General features: G+C 42.3%; 1 protein-coding gene and 1 long non-coding RNA gene across 2 annotated transcripts in view; one reads left to right on the top strand and one right to left on the bottom strand.

Annotated features, from left to right (window-relative positions):
• Ahcyl2 (adenosylhomocysteinase-like 2) overlaps positions 1–11,751 on the bottom strand; it is a 149,757-nt gene extending 138,006 nt beyond the window's left edge. The window contains exon 1 of the mRNA NM_001173510.2: positions 11,362–11,751. Within this exon, the coding sequence (NP_001166981.2) occupies positions 11,362–11,730 (369 nt within the window). The 5' untranslated portion in view covers positions 11,731–11,751. The remainder of the gene's footprint in view (positions 1–11,361) is intronic.
• Positions 11,752–11,896: 145 nt separating this feature from the next.
• On the top strand, positions 11,897–17,010 carry LOC120102483 (uncharacterized). The gene is made up of 2 exons (XR_005504143.2): positions 11,897–12,330; positions 14,591–17,010. It is a non-coding gene; the product is annotated as an uncharacterized LOC120102483 (long non-coding RNA).
• Positions 17,011–18,250: the final 1,240 nt, after the last annotated feature.

Here is an 18,250-nt window from a genome sequence, read left to right as displayed (position 1 = left end):
GAATAAGGAGATCAGGGTTTATCACTGAATGCTGGCCTAACATGTCTGATCTCCATACCACACACAAAAATAATAATAGGAAAAATACCTGCAGCATGTACAAAAGGAATAAATATCCCAAAAATTTAAAAAATGAAAAAGACAATCCACTGGAAGTGAAGACATTGTACCCATTGTATTCACTGCCGCACCCTCAGAACCTGACATACAGTGGTCAGTGCTCCCTAAATACTTACTAATGATTATAAACAAGCAGGTGTAAGAAAAGGAATGCAAACTGACAATTCAAGGTACACACAAAAAGGTCTCTCAGCCTTACTATAAGAGAAGACTGTAAATCCATAAGCAATAAGAGTTTTTCATATCAATTTTGTAAAAAAGAAAAAAGAAAATAAACCTAATATAGGTCAAGACAAATGGTAAAGGTTGTCTTGTTAGAGTTAGCAGACATATAGCAAAAGTATTTACATTTGAACCTTACACTAAATCACCATACACTGAAATATGACTGCCTGGCTAGGCATGGTGATGTACATGTATATTAGTACTCAAGCGAGTGAGACAGAAAGATTGTATCAAGACCACCCTGGTCTACACAGCAGATTATGATTGAACCATCTGTCCCTCAAAAGGTATTTTGGCTTCCAAATTTTCCTTGTAGGCAACTATCCTGAAGAAACATTTCTATGTGAACACAAAGAGAACATATACATAAAGTAAATCCTATGGCACTATTTATCAGGAAAGAAAAGAGGACCTAGGAAGGTGGCTTAGCAGATGACAACACTTGTTCCTGACAGGACTCTGAGTACATGGCAGCTCACAGGTGCCCACAACTACAGCCCACTTCCAGAGATCCACTGACCTCTTCGGACCCTTGAGGGCACTATGTGCATGTAGCACACAAACATATCCAAGTAAAAATTCATACACATAAAGTAATTTTTAAAGGGGAAAAAGGTTAAAGGTATGTGACAGAAAAATGCTTTAATAAACATCAACTCAGCAGTTAAAAAGAAGGGGTGGTAACTGCAGAGATGGTTCAGCTGGACTGGCTGCTTTAGCAGAGAACCCTGACTCAGTTCCCAGCACCCACATGGTAGCTCACAGCAACAGACAACTCCAGGTTCAGAGGATCTGACACCCGTTTCTGGCCTCCCCAGGCACTATATGCATGTGGTTCAGACATACAGAGGCAAAACAGCCATGTATGTAAAATAAAATACATTTATTTATTTATGAATACACATATATATATATATATACATATATATATATGAATATAACAGACATAAAAGCTGTGGAGAAGGATCAGCACTAGTTTAAGGTAAGCCTGATCTACATAGTAAGATTCCGTCTTTAAAAAATAAACAAAAATAAGATAAATATATGTGTGTTGATATGGAAAGAACATATATATGTAAATTTCAATATTGTATTAAATATTTAAAAAAGAGCCTGAGGTGTGCTTTTCACTTATGTACAAGTTAATATAAGGCCATAAATTTAATACAAATGCATGGAAATTCATAGGAAAGTCTAAAAAGACAAGTGGATAGCAGAAGTCACCTCTGGGGAAGCAAATGAGAATTGCTGGGGCCAGCAAAGGACTTCTGCTTTATAAAATTGAAATATTTTACAAGAATATTTTCAAGGTTCATTTGGATAATTAAGAGCATTTGTGAGAGGCAGGGATGTAGCTCAATGGCAGAGTATGTACAAGGCCCTGGATTCCATTTGTAGCACCAAAAAACAAACAAATGAAAGAAAAATAATGCAAGTACCAGTTAATTGACAGAAGAAAGTAAGAACAAAACATTTTGGTAATTAATGAAATTCAGTTTTAGGGAGCTAAAGAGATGACTCATCAATTAAAAGCACTTGATGGGGGGTGGGGGTAGCAGCAGCAGCACATACCTTTAATCCCAGCACTTGAGAGATAGAGGTAGGCAGATCTCTGAGTTCCAGGCCAGCCTTGTCTATAGAGTAAGTTCCGGGACAGCCAGAGCTACACAGAGAAGCCCTGTCTTAAACCCCCCCCCCCCAAAAAAAAAGAAAAGAAAAAGTTCTTATAGATTGTGAGGTCGTAGATCCAATTCCTAGCACCCCAATGGTCACTCAGAGCCAACCTTAACTCCAGTTCCTCTATGGACACAAGGCAAGCACATGGTGCACAAAAGACATTCATACATATAAGATAAATCTAAAAACAAACAAATAAAATTAAGTTTTAGACATAAAACTATTGTGTTTGGTTGTACTAGGCAGCTGTACAAACCTAAGACTGGCATTCAGAAGAGAAGTCTTAGCTAAAGGAATACTTCTGGGAGTTACTGGGATATAGATGATACTATTAGACAGGAATTATATGGGTAACTGGGGAAGAAAACTCAGTGACTAGAACAGAGGTCCCAAGACCAAGAAGGAAGTGTCAACAAAGAAGAGGTAGCACAGGGGTTGGGGATTTAGCTCAGTGGTAGAGCGCTTGCCTAGGAAGCGCAAGGCCCTGGGTTCGGGCCCCAGCTCCGAAAAAAAGAACCAAAAAAAAAAAAAAAAAGGAAGAGGTGGCACAGCCAAAAACGTTAAATGAAAACTAGTAAAAACCAACCAACTAACCAAACAAATAAACAATGTCATAAAACTGGGTGCGGAAGTGCCCACCTGTAATCCCAACACTAGGGAGGTGGAGGCAGAAGACAGAAGGATCAGAAGCTCAAGGGCAGCCTTAACTCTGTAACAAGTGCTATGATACTTGCTAGGAGACCCTGCCTCCAAAGAACAAAAGAGCAGTGTCACAGAAGCCTAAGGAGTGAACAAAAAAAAAAAAAAAACAAACAAACATTTTCCAATCTAATGAACACTAGCAATAGGTTTCCTTCCTGTCAGAGTATAAGAATGGGCTAAGGAGTTCATAAGGATTAAAAATGTATGCATAGAAAAATCCTGTACAAAGATGGATTCTAAAAGACGAAAAGGAAGTCGGAAGGCTGAAGAATAGAGCTGCCAGAATGAAGAAGGCAAAGCAAGTCTGAATATTGATAAAATACTGAAGACAGAGGAAATAACCAGAGGAAGACTCCTTTAATAGTACTGAAAAGAACGTGATTAAAGCACCTGTGAGGGACTTATCTTTGACAGAATAAGGACACTTCCTCTTCCAATAACACAAAGAATAAGGTGAGCCCCAGGCAGACACAGGTTTGTAGATAGAAAGGACAGAGAAGTTCCATGTGGGGCCTTCTGTTCTTGTAGTGAGAGAGAACGCTTACAACTGGCTTAAACAGAAGGGCACATAAAACAGGAGAGGTACAGTATGAAACAGTCATTTGCAATGGGAAGGTGGACTTGCTAGAGACATGCATAATACTGCTAGACATGGCCGGTGTCTCACAAGGCTGATGATTACCAATTCATCGGACACTGATCTGTCTAGCTTTCAGATTTTCTTCAGCCACTTTCAGCTCCATAGGTTCCAGCAACAAGGAAGGTAGAAGTGTTAGTACAGACAGTCCATTACTCAGTTTCACAAGTACTACAAGTCAATTTGGACTGAAATAAACAGAAAAGGAATATACAGAAAGAATGCGAAATAGCATCCAGGATGGAAAACCTATTTCAAGGATACACAGCTTTAAAAAAATCCAAAATTAGGGCTGGGGATTTAGCTCAGTGGTAGAGCGCTTACCTAGGAAGCGCAAGGCCCTGGGTTTGGTCCCCAGCTCTGAAAAAAAGAACCAAAAAAAAAAAAAAATCCAAAATTATCAAATTGGTTTGTCAAAGAGATTTCGAGTGATTGTGAACCAGCCTACAGCTGGTTTTCGTCTTACAGTTCTAGACACCATGTGCCAACACTAACAGCACTGCCACTCTCACTCCGTGACTTGACCTTGCTACCTAAAGGCTGGTGCTACTTGGGGATTTGCTGATAATGGGATGTTGAGGAAAATAAAGTAGAAAGGCTTCAAGAACTGAGTCAGCTGAAAGGATGAAGACAATGGTAAAACAGCTTAGTATAAGATGGGCAATGAGACGTCGGTGACAAAGGAAACAAGGATGTGATGATGCATGGTGGCTTCTGCCTCCTCCAGTAACAGGGTAGATGCTAATGTCCAAGGGTTACACAGAGCAGTCCCAGCAGCAGCTCACGCAGACATCACATGGGAGTTTGGTCAGAGCAGTAGGGGCTGGCAATGTGACAAAGCCTCCCACTGTTGCTATGGGTAATGTTTCATCTCACTGATCCCAAAGGCATCACAGATTGGCAAAGCCTCAGGCATGTTAATTACTCTCTTTAAGCCTATATTTTCTCATCTATAAAATAAAGATAAAGCTACTCATCTGATAAAAGTTGTTATGAGGATTAATAGCTAAGACAGAGGTCTGGCAAAGAGTATGTACTGAGTAAATTGTAGGCACATCACAAAGACCAATAAAGGAGTTTCCAAGAACAATATTATTTTTTTTTTCCGGAGCTGAGGACTGAACCCAGGGCCTTGTGCTTGCTAGGCAAGCACTCTACCACTGAGCTAAATCCCCAACCCCCCAAGAACAATATTATTAAATCCTTTTTTCCTAATATTTTTTAATTTTTAAAAATTACATTAGGTGTGTGTGTGTGTGTGTGTGTGTGTGTGTGTGTGTGTGTGTAAGAGAGAGGGAGAGAGAGAAATTGTTTCACATGGAGATCATTCTCTGGGGACTTAGTTCTCTTTCACCATGTGGATTCCAGACATAGAACTCAGTCAGGTCATCAGGATTGACAACAGGAGCCTTTCCCTGTTGAGCCATCTTGCTGCTCCTTCTTTTAAAGTAATCAAAAGGGCCACAGTGGAGCACTGGAGGTAGTTTTAGTCTGATATGCAATATTCAAAAAGGTTTTAAGGAAAGTCTTACTCAACTAGTTTTCTAGCAGCCTAGTTTACATAAGTCCTAAAAACTCAGTGCCCAAAACTGACAGTTTTGATTGACAGAGCCTTGAAAACAAAATTTAAAAATCGCCAGCTACTAATTCAAATCTCCAAAGAGAAGAAAATAGATAACTGTTCACAAACAGCTGTGGAAGAGGGAGAAAAAATTATGCATGTCTTAAGCTATTTAACTTAACCTAATCTTAGAGGGACCAGCAAGATGGCCCAATGAGGTGAAGGTGTTTGCTACCTTTGACCCCTGAGTTTGACCCCAGGAACCTATATTATGAACCAATTCCAACCAGCTGTCCTCTGGCCTCCATGTATACACAAAAGCACCTGAATATACATATAAAATGTGTCTGCAATACACATTTTAAAATAGGAAGTTCAGTCTTAAAAACTGCCATAAGAAACTTTCTCCTTTGTTCTGGTCTCATCAAGTTCCCAGCCATAAGTAATAGGACCATAAAAGGCTCCTATAAAGTATGTAAAGTCTTATCAGGCTGACTGAAACCACCCATCCTGTGAATGAACTTTAGGTCCTCTAGTTGTGTCTATCACATGAACATAGGGCAGCCTGGAAGATCTAGTCAATAGCCAAGACGGCTCTCGTCCCGTCCATCTCGGTTATACCTCTCAAGTAGTAATAAGAACTACTGTAAGTCAGGCATGCACAATGCCTATAATCCTTGCACTTGTGAAGGCTAAGACAGGATGATCTCAGGCTTAAAGCCAGCATGCTATATAAAGGAGGCTTGTCTTTAAAATAATTAGGGGGGGCAGCAGAGATGGCCCAATAGTTAAGAGCACTTCCTGCTCCTGCAGTTCCCAGCATCCACATGGTGATTCACAACAGCCCATAACTCCATTCACTTCCAGGATCTGATTCCCTCTTCTGGCTTCTGTGCGTACCAAGCATGCACAAGGTAAACATATAAATATATAGCACTCACCTGCTTACACAACATAATAAGTATTTTGTTAACTTTTGAAGTAACTAATTAGAAAATCTAAAGGCCAATGATATAGCTCAGCAGATAAAGGCACTTGCTGTGAAAGCTGATAGCCTGAATTTGTTATCCACATAAGAGTAAAAAGAGAGCCAGATCCATTCCATGAAGTTGTCCTCTGACCTCTGCATGACCCCCATTGCACACATATATCCCCCATCTATCTCCTCTCTCTCTCTCTCTCTCTCTCTCTCTCTCTCTCTCTCACACACACACACACACACACACACACACACACACGCACGCGCACACACACACACACACACACACACACCCCTTTTTAAAAGCCCTACCATAAAAACAGAACGGTATTACTTAGAAATTCAGCTCACAAAGACTCTGAATAAAAGTTGCAAATCTGAACCCTAACCCTAACCCGAAACCTACCCTAAACCTAACCCTAACCCTAAACCTTACCCTAACCCTAACCCTAAACCTTACCCTAACCCTAAACCTTACCCTTACCGTAACCCTAAACTTAAAAAGAAAAGATAAGAAAAAAATGTTGCAAATCTTTCCCTCTTTCTCATTAAGAGAAAGTAGACCATTTATATTTTCTAATTTGTTCAAATAGCTGGAAATTTTTGTTCTAGGTGTCTTCCTCAAGGCATAGAACATACAACTGGAACAACGGCCTAGAGCAACATCCTGCTATTGCAAATCTACACAATTTGCTCTCCAAAGTCAAACAAATTAGGAATCTGTTCACTCTAGTACATTATTTACTGTGCTACTATGAGACAAATTTCTTAATCTGTTTCCTCAATAAAACAAGGATAACACTATCTTTAAATGCTCTTTAAAAGATTAAATAAAATAGAACATATCAAGCTGCAAGTACAAGGCCTGGTACAAACTGAGAACACCTAACAAGGGGGCTGGAGAGATGGTTCAGTGGTCAGGAGCACTGACTGCTTTCCAGAGGACCTGGATTCAATTCCCAGCACCAACAGGGTGGCTAACCAGACCAGCTATAACTCCAGTTCCAGGTGCTACTGCCCTCTTCTGGTCTCCTTTAGTACCAGACACAAAAGTGGTGCACAGACATAAATGTAAGCAAAACACTAATACAAGTAAAAATCAAAAATAAAAAAAAAACTAACAGTACACTTTCCTTTCTAATTCTCAAAGGTTTAATCAAAGACTGATTCATAGAGAAGGGACTTAATGAACAGAAGAAAACTGTTAGCTCAACAGAAAGGAACCAGATTCATAAGTTTAAAAATAAGGATAAAGCCAGGCATGGTGTCAAATGCTTAGAATACTAGAAGGTGGAAATAGATCAGGAGTCTGAGGCTAACCTGGGCTGTATATGGAACTATAGGGGCCAACCTAGGATAAACAGTAAGTCTCTATCTAAAAGAAAGGGTGGGGCAAGGAATACATTATTGAGTTACAAGGCTAATATCACTAATTTTAAATTTCTTCCCTGTATAAATGTTCTACACATCTTCTAACTTTACAATTCTGTGAGGTTCTCATTTGTCCAGTCTTCTCCCATTTTCTTCCAAAAAAAAAAAAAAAAAAAAAAAAAAGCCTGATTCACTCTCTTCGCTTTGGTCTTGGAATGATCTAAGCCTTAGCCAGACAGACACACCTTAGACACACCTGAGTTCACTCAGAAAACCCTCAGATTCCTAGGGGAAAACCAGAGACCAAGATCTAACAGCTCAGAAAGTCTGTGTGGCACAGGGATAAAGACATGGGCTCTGGGGACAGACATGGGTTTAAACCTGTGCTACTTTTCAGATGTATAACCCTGGGGTTGACACTACACTATCTGAATCACATTTCCTCATCAGTAAGACTGAGATAATGCCATCTGCATTTCATAATGTTTTTGTCAGGATTACAGAAATGCCTGTAACAACTTCTGGCACCTAAAAGGCCAATTAATGGTAACTATTATTAGGGTCCAACTGCCAATTGCCTTACTGAACATTTTGCTAGGCTGTACTTTTCTAACTGGCAAGGGAGTCACACCACTCTCACATTCCCATGACTCCATCCAAAACACTCAATTTCAGTAATCTATAATTAACCAAATCAAGGGCTTAAACAATTCAGGGCAAGAAAGCATGAACATGGCTCAACTCATTCTCTCCTGACAGCAACAAAGTAAGTACAATGCGGATAGGTTTGCCAAGAAAAATATGAAGTCTGTTTGAACATAGTCATTACCGATAGTAACATAAGCCCACACTAGCTGAGGTTCTTAGGCTTGTGGCCTTATTGCCAGAGTTTCAGCTTCTCGGAAATCCTCTTCTGCCTTCTTTTCTCTGCTGTGCTAAGCATCCATTTCTAAGGACACATGGAAGAAATGCTCTTAACTGCTGTTACAGTCGCTCAGGATGGAACTTACTTTCCCATTTTATAAATTACTACTTGAGAGATATTTACTGAGTTCACTTAAAGTATGCTTATGGAGAAAAACTTTAAATACAAGTCTCATAACCACAATGACAAGATCTGACTATAGAGTACAAGTTACAGGATGAAGGCAAGGGCCAAAAGTAAAATGTGACCAAGCAAACTGTTCCCCATCATGTTCATTCTTATGACAATTGAACTTGAGCGGTCTGACTCTTACGTACTTCCTTTGTGAGGCTGACCAGAGTAACAGAACCAAAAAATGACAACTGGTACAAAGACAGGAAAAGAGAAACATCAATGGAAATGGAAATAAGATTTCTGTTAATTAAAAAATAAAAGCAACAGTCACCATTTACACAGCTAAAGGCAACTATTTTGTTCCTAGAATACCCAATCCCTCCACACACTTTTAACAAAGCAGTAGGGAGTCAAGAACAGAAAGACTTATCAAGATGATCTGAGAAACAAGAAAGGCTTAACAAATCAAAACAGCTCAGTCTTTCCTTGAGTGACATCTACATAGAGAAAATGTAGTCAATTCACTATTAAGAAAACTTGAGATTATGCTCTTTAAAAACTGCAAGTCAAATGTGGTACAAACTTCAAATCCCAGCACACAGGAAGCTGACACAAAAGTTCATGAGTTCAAAGCCAGCCTGGCTGGCCTCAAACTCACTATATAGCTAAGGATGACCTTGAACTTCTGGTTCTCTTGTCCTCAGTATGGGGGTTACGGCTGAGCACCTCTGTGTCTGGTTTATATGTTTCTGTGGATCGAACCAGAGCTTCTTGCCTGCTATCGAGTGAGCCACGTCTACAGCCCTAGACCTTGTCTTAAAAAAAGAAAGACAGACAAAAGTTCAGGCCAGGTGTGGTGCCATACACCTGCTATCTCAGTGCTCAGAAGGCTGAGGCAGGAAGATTACAGAGGCCAGCCTCAGCTACTTAGTTCCAGGTAGCCTGGGCTACAGAGATTGAGACCCTAACAAGACAAGAGAAAGGCGAGTGGGGGTAAAAAAAAAAAAAAAAAAAAAAGAGAAGCCAAGCTCAGCAATGTGCTTACTTAGGTCACACAGATGCATCCTTGCCCAGGACTTTACCTGCTGAGTGTTCACCAAATAACACGGGCTTTTGGTGAGGTTGCAAGTGTGAGGCAAGCTCGGCCCTGTCGGCAAGCAGCCCTGAGGCTGCTGAGTAAATCTAGAATCATGGAACATGATTTTGAGACTTATTAAAAAAAAAAAAAAAAAAAAAAAGAAGAAGAAGAAGGTGGCTCAGCAACAAGGAAAGAGTCCAAGAAGCACATTTAGAATTAAATAACAGACTCTAGGGTACTGGCCTGTGCATTTTTTTTAATTCTTTATACAGAATCTATTGAACTATTACTAATATGTATATTTTTCCAGAGAAGATCACAGTAACATACACTTAAAAAAATGAGGAGAGAAACAATAAATTCTAATAAGTTATCAAGATTCTACTAGAGGTACCAAGTTCTATGTGATGACCACAAACATTTTCAATCCTGAATTATAACTAATACCCTCATTTTATAGAAGAAATTACTTTATACAATTTGCAAATTATTCAAAAGTTAATACTAGGGAGGGAGTGCTATATTCAAACCCAGGTCTGTACCTAAGTGTAAACTTCACTCTAAAAGTAACTTATTAAACATTTTATCCTTAAAAGAACTAAATTACAAACTTTAGAAGAAATAGTCACAAGAAAAAGATTTGGCCAAAGTTACAGGCCATCTTAACTCATGAGAAATATGCTTTGGATTTCCTAATTTTGACCTAAGTACTTCCAGCCCTAGCCCAGGCTGCCTCTTTTAAGTGTAATTCCTCCACTTAACTATAATTGCAAGGAGAGGGGAGGACGACACACCAAGCTGCAAAGGACAAAGCATGTCCTAAAGCACTGTTAGTTTCCTTCAGTCTTGCCTCTGACATCATTTAGCACTACCTTTGAGAAGTCAGAATGAAAAAGTTAACTGCTCTAAGTCATGAGATAATTACAACAAAATGTTTTGCTGGATCCAAGGTTCACCTAAACTCTACATAGTAAACCTAATGTACACTTCATATCTTTTTTATTGTTGTTCTGACAGAACAAAATGTACCTATCATAATGAAAAAAATATAAATTATGGTGTTCATATTGTTTCCAGGAAATGAAAGCCATATTTTTTTTAGATGATCCACATCTCTTGTCTTTTTCCTCTTGTGCCGACTTAGCATCGATAAATGGGAGCTAAAATGAGGGGAGGGGGGTAAAGGTTATAGCCAATATATAAATAATATGGGGGGTATTATCATTACACGTGTCTGTTCAAGAAGGAAGCTGACAGCTCCAAATGATTACTTTCCAAAAGTAGCAGGCATTTCTTCCTAACACTTTCTTCTCACAATAAGGATAGGAATGAAATAGGCATTCTCCTCAGATACAATCTAGTAATCCTAGAGACCTCTTCAGAGTGAACGAAGCATCTCTCCATTACCCTTCTCCAATCACAGTACAAGAGAATTGCAATGGCTAGAAAGGAAGGGCACAGATCAGTACTACCCTGTGGAAAGCTGTTGGCCACAGAAAGGCAGAAAGTCATCATCTGTGCAGAAGCCGGGCAACTCAGAGGGTTTCCTGAGCTCTCATGAGAGCTAACTACTGCTTCCTCGTTCCCCAAGGAAAAAGATCTTACTATCCTTATCGCTGGAGGGAAGGTTTTTCTATGCCGCGGAACAGCCCGGAAAATTACACGCGGAGTGTGCTGGAGGCGGGGGGTGTAGTAGTAGGTGCTTCTCCTCCCCTGCCTCGTTCAAGTAGTAGAGAAGGGCGCTACCTCCATGTTATTAGTAGCGAAGTCTGCCCGTGGTACCTGGAGGCTTCGCTTCTCAGCGGAGCACCGGGTGGCGGCCGCTCTAAGAGCGGGTTCAAGGGTGGGAAAAGACTCTCGGCTCCACGACCTAGAGGGTGTGGAACGGGGTGCTGCGGTGCCGTGAAGGGCCGCCGCTCCCATGCCCGCCCTCCCCGCCTCTCCGAGAAGAGAGGCAGCCCGACCCCAGTACCTTCTTGACCGTGCGCGGCGCCTCGGTGACCGTGCCGTCGGGGCTGACCAGGGCCTCGCCGCCGTCGCGATGCCGCTGGTGCTGGTGATGAGGGTCGCTCCGCTTCATGGCCGACGCTTGAGGGACCTTCCCTGCCGCAGGGCTGAGAGCCGCGGTGGGCCCCGAGCCCGGGCCAGGGGCCGGGGGCCGCTCTGCCGCGGGAGCTGGAGCTGGAGCCTCTGGGTCCCCGCCACCCGCTGGGGGTACCATGGCGCCCACGGTCGCCGTGCTCAGTCCTAACTGAGGCTCCGCCTCAGAGGGGCTCAGATCCTTCAGCTCCACCTCAGGCACCTTGGCGGCAGCCGCTGCTGACACAACCTGCACCGACATCACCGCCTCCACTGCAACCGCCGACTCTGACTCTAGCTCCAGCTCCCACTCGGCCCCGCCTCCCGCCTCCCTTCCCCTTCCCTCCCCCATACCCCCACTCCTCCCCTCCATCGCCTGCGCTCCCACCCCCTTCCTCCGCCCGCTCTCTCGCCGCCAGCCCGGCCTCTCCAGCCCCGCCCCACCCCTGTCTGACTCACACGCGAGGCGCCACGGAACCTGTAGTGCGCTTGCTCCGGGCTGCACGCGACTAGAAGATCGTGGGACCTCAGAACCCAACTTGCACTGCGCGCGCGGGGGGGCGGACAGGCCGCAGAGTCCCCTGGTAGTTGTAGTCCTTTTGGCCTTCCTCTGGAAAGTAGTAGTCTGTGGAGAGGGAACTCCCAGGACAGCGACTAACAGAAAAGTATAAAAACGGATGACGCGACGGAATAGATGAGGAAAATGTCTCCAGAGGGGTTGCGGTTTCCGGAAAGGAATGCCAGAAACCCCAGGGAAAGTGGGGGAAGAATGACTCGCTCCCTTGCCGGCGTGAATTTCCTCCGGGGTGTGCGCATGTGTGCGATCGTGCGGGCGGTCTTTAAAGGAAAAGCGGCATGTCAGGTGAGTTGAATTCCGGCTGCAGGCGAGAAGGCATGGTTTTGCTCCGTTCGGAGCCTTTCTTCAGTGGGATGGTTTCTAGAAGAAATCAAATAAGCCATTTCCTGCTGCCATGATTTCTGGCGTACTCTTGAATTAAGAAACTAAAATCAAACCCCGAAAGAAAGAAATCTCGTCAAGGTAGGGTGGAGTACGCAGCAGTAATTTGAACATCTGAAGCATGTATCACCAGTAATAATAGTTCAAGGTCAGCTGAGCCATGAAGCAAGACCCTGGTTTGGTTTTTTTTTTTTTTTAAAGTTAATTTTCTTTCATTCCACCGCACACATGTAATTAAAGGACTAGAGTTAGAGTTTAAGATGATATCTGGGTACTGGGAATGGGGCCTCGGTCCTCTAAAAGGGCATCGAATTCTCTTAACTGTTGATCAGTTTTATTTTTAATAACAAAAATAAAATAAAATTGTGTACCTACTGGGTAGGTCATAGGGTAATCCCAACACTCAGGAGACTGAGACCTGAGAATCAAAAGTTTGTTAAGGTTATCTTTGACTGCTTAGCCAAACCCTGGCATAAAAATAAGAAAGTTACCTGAAACTAATGTTCTACTGACGATAGATTTTTTTCTTGTAAGAATTGTTCTCCAATAATCTTTTAATGATAAAAGGAAATGTTTATAATTTTAAAAATTGGACTAAACGCCAGGCAGTTGTGTCACATGCCTTTAATCCCAGCACTTGGAAGGCAAAGGCATGCAGTTCAAGGCCAGCCTGGTCTATAGAACAAGTTCCAGGACAGCCAGACTACACAGAGAAACCCTGTCGGGGAGGGGTGAGGGCCGTGAAGAGATAACAATAACAACAACGAATTAGACTGGGGCTGGAGTGATGGCTTATCAGTTAAGGGCAAGCTCTTCCAGAGATCCTGAATTCCATTCCCAGCAACCACCTGGTGACTCACAAGCATCTATAGTATGCAGTCTGATGCCCTCTTCTGACATGCAGATGTGCAAGTTGCTAGAGCACTCATACTTGAAAGGAGGGAAGAAAGGAAGCAAATTAAACCAAAAAGCAAGAGACAACACCACACTTTCTAGGGGTCAGAGAGTTGGCTCAGAACTTCGGAGCCCTTACTGGATTTGTTCCCAACAACTACATTGGGGAACTCACAACCACCTGTAACGCCAGCTCCAGGGGATGTGACCCCCTCTTCTGGTCGTACAGACACACATGTATACACGAGCTTAAAAATTATTTTTATTGCACAGTCTTTAAATTTTTATGTGAATATTACCTAAAGGGGGAAAAAAGCCTTAACATGTGGTTGACTCTTTTAGCATATTATGAAGTAGGCTTTTTTATTCCTAAAGAAACTGAGGCAAAGAGGATCACAGTTTGTGACTGCTCAGAAAGTGACAACAGCCCTAAAAGCTCCCTCAGACCACTGGCCAGCTCATCATGAGAGAATCTACTTTTTTCTAAGCAAGAATAAGACAGGGCTGGAGAAATGACTCAGAGGTTAAGAGCACTGACTGCTCTTCCAGAGGTCCTGAGTTCAATTCCCAGCAACCACATGGTGGCTCACAACCTCCTGTAATGGGATCTGATGCCCTCTTCTGGTGTGTCTGAGTAGCTACACACCAGTGTAATGTAGTGACAGCTACAGTGTACTCATATACATAAAATAAATTATTCTTTTTTTAAAGATATTTATTTATTATATGTGAGTACACTGTAGCTGTGTCCCCAAAATAAATAATTCTTTAAAAAAAAAAAAAAGAGAGAGGGCTGGAGAGATGGCTCAGAGGTTAAGAGCACTGGCTGTTCTTCCAGAGGTCCTGAGTTCAAATCCCAGCAACCACATGGTGGCTCACAACCATCTGTAATGGGATCTTCTGACCTACAGGTGTACATGCAGGCAGGATGCTATATATATAATAAATAAATAAACCTTTAAAAAAAAAAGAATAAGACAAAGGGGGAAATCACCTGCTTGAGCTCCTGCCATCTCTTACTAGTACCCTGGAAGTCTCTTCATTTGGTAGCTGTTATTTCCAGGTCTGTGCTGAAGGACACCTGAGCACTGTTATTGCCACAAACCCCAAAAGTCTGCCAGACACAAAAGCTTATTAGGCTTTCTCCTGGTGTGTCCAATTTTGATCATTTCCTTCCTCTTATGAAGAAGGGGCCCAGAGCTCCGTCCTCCAGCTGCTGGGCAGAGGCTAACAACTTTATTACCGATTTCTTTCCTCCCCAATACACAAGGGAGCTTCAGCACGGCCACCTGGCATATGAGGAGCTCATACCCAGCAGCTGCTTACCTGGCCAGCCACTAGAGTTGATTACCGAGCAGAGAAGTGATCCTTCAGTGGGATGTGGTGATGAAACATAATGAGTTTGAGCCCTGAAAAGAGACACATGTGTAGCCCCTGTTTATGCAGATTCTACCATTGCATGGAACCAACAATCAGATCACAGTCTTCATACTTTTTAGCTCCGTCTTATTCATCTGCTGCTTCCAAGGCACAGCTTTGTTGCTGAGGCAAACCAAGCATCCATGAAGGTGGAATTACCACATTAGAAGCCTTAAGACTACACAAGTCTGTTAACTATTAAAAGACGTTTTAGGCCTACAGGTCTTTTCCCTTCATCTGGTTCATTCAGCTTCCAGGAGCCTGGCAGACAGTAATAATCTTCCATGAGGTATCTGACCAGTCCAAGAGAGAAAATGAAGAAACTAATGCTGAGGGATTCTGCAAGGAAATAGGCCAGCCAGATCACAAGGAGTGACGATCGTCCGGCATGGAACACCTAGTGCCACACCGTGCATGCGCAGCAAACCTCTTATGTGAAAGCAAGATAGGGAGATAGGAATCCTGGGGCGCAGTGAGGCCTTGGGTTCCCCCTCCAACAGCACAAGAAAAGAGGTAGAGGCTAACATTTTTAAATTATAAAACAACTGGTAGTGCTCACATGTAATCCCAGTACTCAGGGGGCTGAGGAAGAAGGCTTTGTGAGTTCAAGGCTGCCCTGGGCTAGACTGAGCCGTTAAAGCCTGCCTAGGGTACATAGACCGTACCCCACTACCACCAAATCACTTGGAGACTTACGATACTGTATTTATGACAGAGCATGCAGTTTCAAGGAGGAAGCATCCAGAAAACAAAAGCACAGTTTAATCGAAAGCCTGTAGCAGAATTTTTTTTTCATTAGAAAACTTTAAATAGAAAATTTTTGTTGTGGTGGTTGTTTGTGGAGGTAGAAATCTTCCTGTGTAGCCTAGCTGGCCAAGAACTTACCATTTAGACCAGGCTAGCCCAAAACTTCAGCAAGTCCTCCTGCCTCAACCTCCTAAGTGTGCTGAGATTACAGGTGTGCGTATTCCTGTGTAAAAAAAAGAGGTTTTCTAGCTTTTCCTCAGATGGTGAAAATGGTAGCTTATATTCATTACATGCATTTTAATGTATATTTTGACATAATACATAAGATTATGTATCGAACAGCTGTGGTGTTCCTTTTTTTTTTTCCTCGTTTTTTTAGATGAGCACATTCTTTTCTTTACCTCTCAAAAGCAGAGCCGCAGGCCCAGTTCAGCGGCAGAGTATTTGCTGCACATGCTCCAAGGCCTGGGTTCCATTCCTAGCACTACAGTAAGAGAATACAAAACCACAGGAGATTGAAATAAAATATAGGAGAGGGTGGGGTGGAAACGATGCAGATAAAGTACTCATTTGAAACTCACAAATGTAAAAAATAAATTAGACAACCTGCTCGCAAACCCCAAATAATGAAAGCCCAAATCCCAGACGGGGAAAAGAAATAGAGAAGGAGTTAGGATACAACAGTGATAGAGGACTTGCCTGGCTTGTATAAAACCCCAGGTAAGAGCAAGAATAGCAAGAGCCACTAGATGCCTAGCACAGTCTCTGAAAACAGACCTCTGCTGACTTCTACCATTGTGGAATTTCAAAATTCTGTAGACAAAAAGTATGATTCCAATGTCCAGAGTAGAACTCCATAGAGAATATGAGTTCATTCTGGCTACATAGCATGACCCAGTCTCACAGATAGATAGATAGATAGATAGATAGATAGATAGATAGATAGATAGATAGATAGATAGATAGGATGGACAGACGGACTGGCAGACAAACTCTTCTGCAGGTGGAGGCACTTACCACCAAGCTGACGACCCGAATTCAAGCCCCACAACCCATATAATACAAGAAGAGAACCCAGTCCCATAATCTGTCTTCTGACCTCCACATGGCACCCACACATGCTTTTATACACACATAAATAAACAAATGAAGAAATAAGTAAATGTGAAAAAGCTAAAAGGCCAAACAAACACAAAGCAATATATAAACTGCATCTGAAATAAGAAAATATAAGAAGCATGGAGGTGCCTGCCTATAGTACCAGCTTATCAGAAAGCTGAAGCAGAATTGAGAATTTAAGGCCAGTGTGACACATATACAAAGTTACATGCCAGTCCAAGCTATATAACAAGACCTGAGCCAGGCATAGTGGTTCATGCCTTTAATCTCAGCCCTCAGGCTCTCTGAGTTCGAAACCAGCCTGGTCTACAAAGCAAATTTAGGACAGCTAGGGCTACATAGAATAATCCTGTCTTGAAAAACAAAAACAAAAAAACAAGGCCTGAGACCTTGTTTCAAAACAAACAGTAGAAAAGAAATCCGAAAAATACAGACTGTTCCTCTCAAAAAACCAGAGAACTGACTCCTGAAAGCTGTCCTCTGAAAACTGCATGGCACGTGGGCATACCCACATGTTTACACAGTAAGTAAACATAATAAAAATGAATGCTTATATGTGTGCACATGGGTACACATACCACCTTGAGGACTCCAGGGACCAAACTCAGGTAGTCAAGCTGTTATGCTTGCAAGGCAAGCCTTTTCTCTCCAGCCCTGGTTGCTAGTCTGTTGTTCTTTGTGATTTCCTTGTCTTTTCAATGTTTTACACCAGAAGCTTAAGTGGGCGAGGGGAATGGTTAGGGCAGTGCAGTCTGCTTTAAGGAAACTTGGGCCAGGGGCTTCCAGAGGACCCAGGTTCAATTCCCAGCACTCACATAGCAGCTTACAACTGTCTGTAATTCCTGTTCCAGGAGATCCAACATCCTCACACAGACATACTTGTAGTCAACATAAAATAAAAATAATTAAGAAGGAAACTGGAACCAATAGAAGTAGGAACTGGAAGTCTAAGGTTGAGAGTGTGATAGGGAAACCCAAGAACCCAGGCAAGGCAGAAAGCAGAGCTGGTAGGGAAGTGGTTCTCAGGGCAGCAGGAAACCAAAGGCACCCCTTGAACCTGGAAGTGTTTCCTTAGGAACTGGATTCAAGACTTTTAGATGGAATGGTGGTCATTGTTGGGAGTGACTTCTGCCACTCCCACAGAAATCCTGTATGGCTGCCTGTTTGCTTGGGTATCACACAGAAAACAAATTGCGTTAGTACTGCCCTCTAGTGTGTACAATCTGCCACTGCAACCATACAGGTTTCCATTTGAAGGCCCAGACTGATCTCAATATTTCATCCTGTACACAAGCGACCTTTCAAAGAAGAAAAGGAATGAAGAAAAGAAACAGTTAAATGTTCCTGGAGATGAAATGAGGAAAAGAAAACTGTAGCAATTTTTTTTATTTCAGAAAATAATAACCAACACTGATCAGCTGTTTTAAATGTTGTCAAAGTTTTGGGTTTTTTTTTTTTTGTTTGTTTTTTGTTTTTTTTTTTTTTTGTAAGCCTCATTTCTGTACAGAGCTGGGACGGCAAGAATGAACATCACATGTAAGTGCAGAGGAGGGGGTGGCCTGAGGGAACACAAAATGGGGAATCTGAGAGAATTTCTGCTGAGCCAGAGAGCGGGACTTCAGAATCAGAAATACTGGACCGGTGC

The sequence above is a fragment of the Rattus norvegicus genome, chromosome 4 (assembly GCF_036323735.1).
Source record: "Rattus norvegicus strain BN/NHsdMcwi chromosome 4, GRCr8, whole genome shotgun sequence".
NCBI lineage: Eukaryota > Metazoa > Chordata > Mammalia > Rodentia > Muridae > Rattus > Rattus norvegicus.
This window is presented reverse-complemented; position numbering and strand designations above follow the sequence as displayed.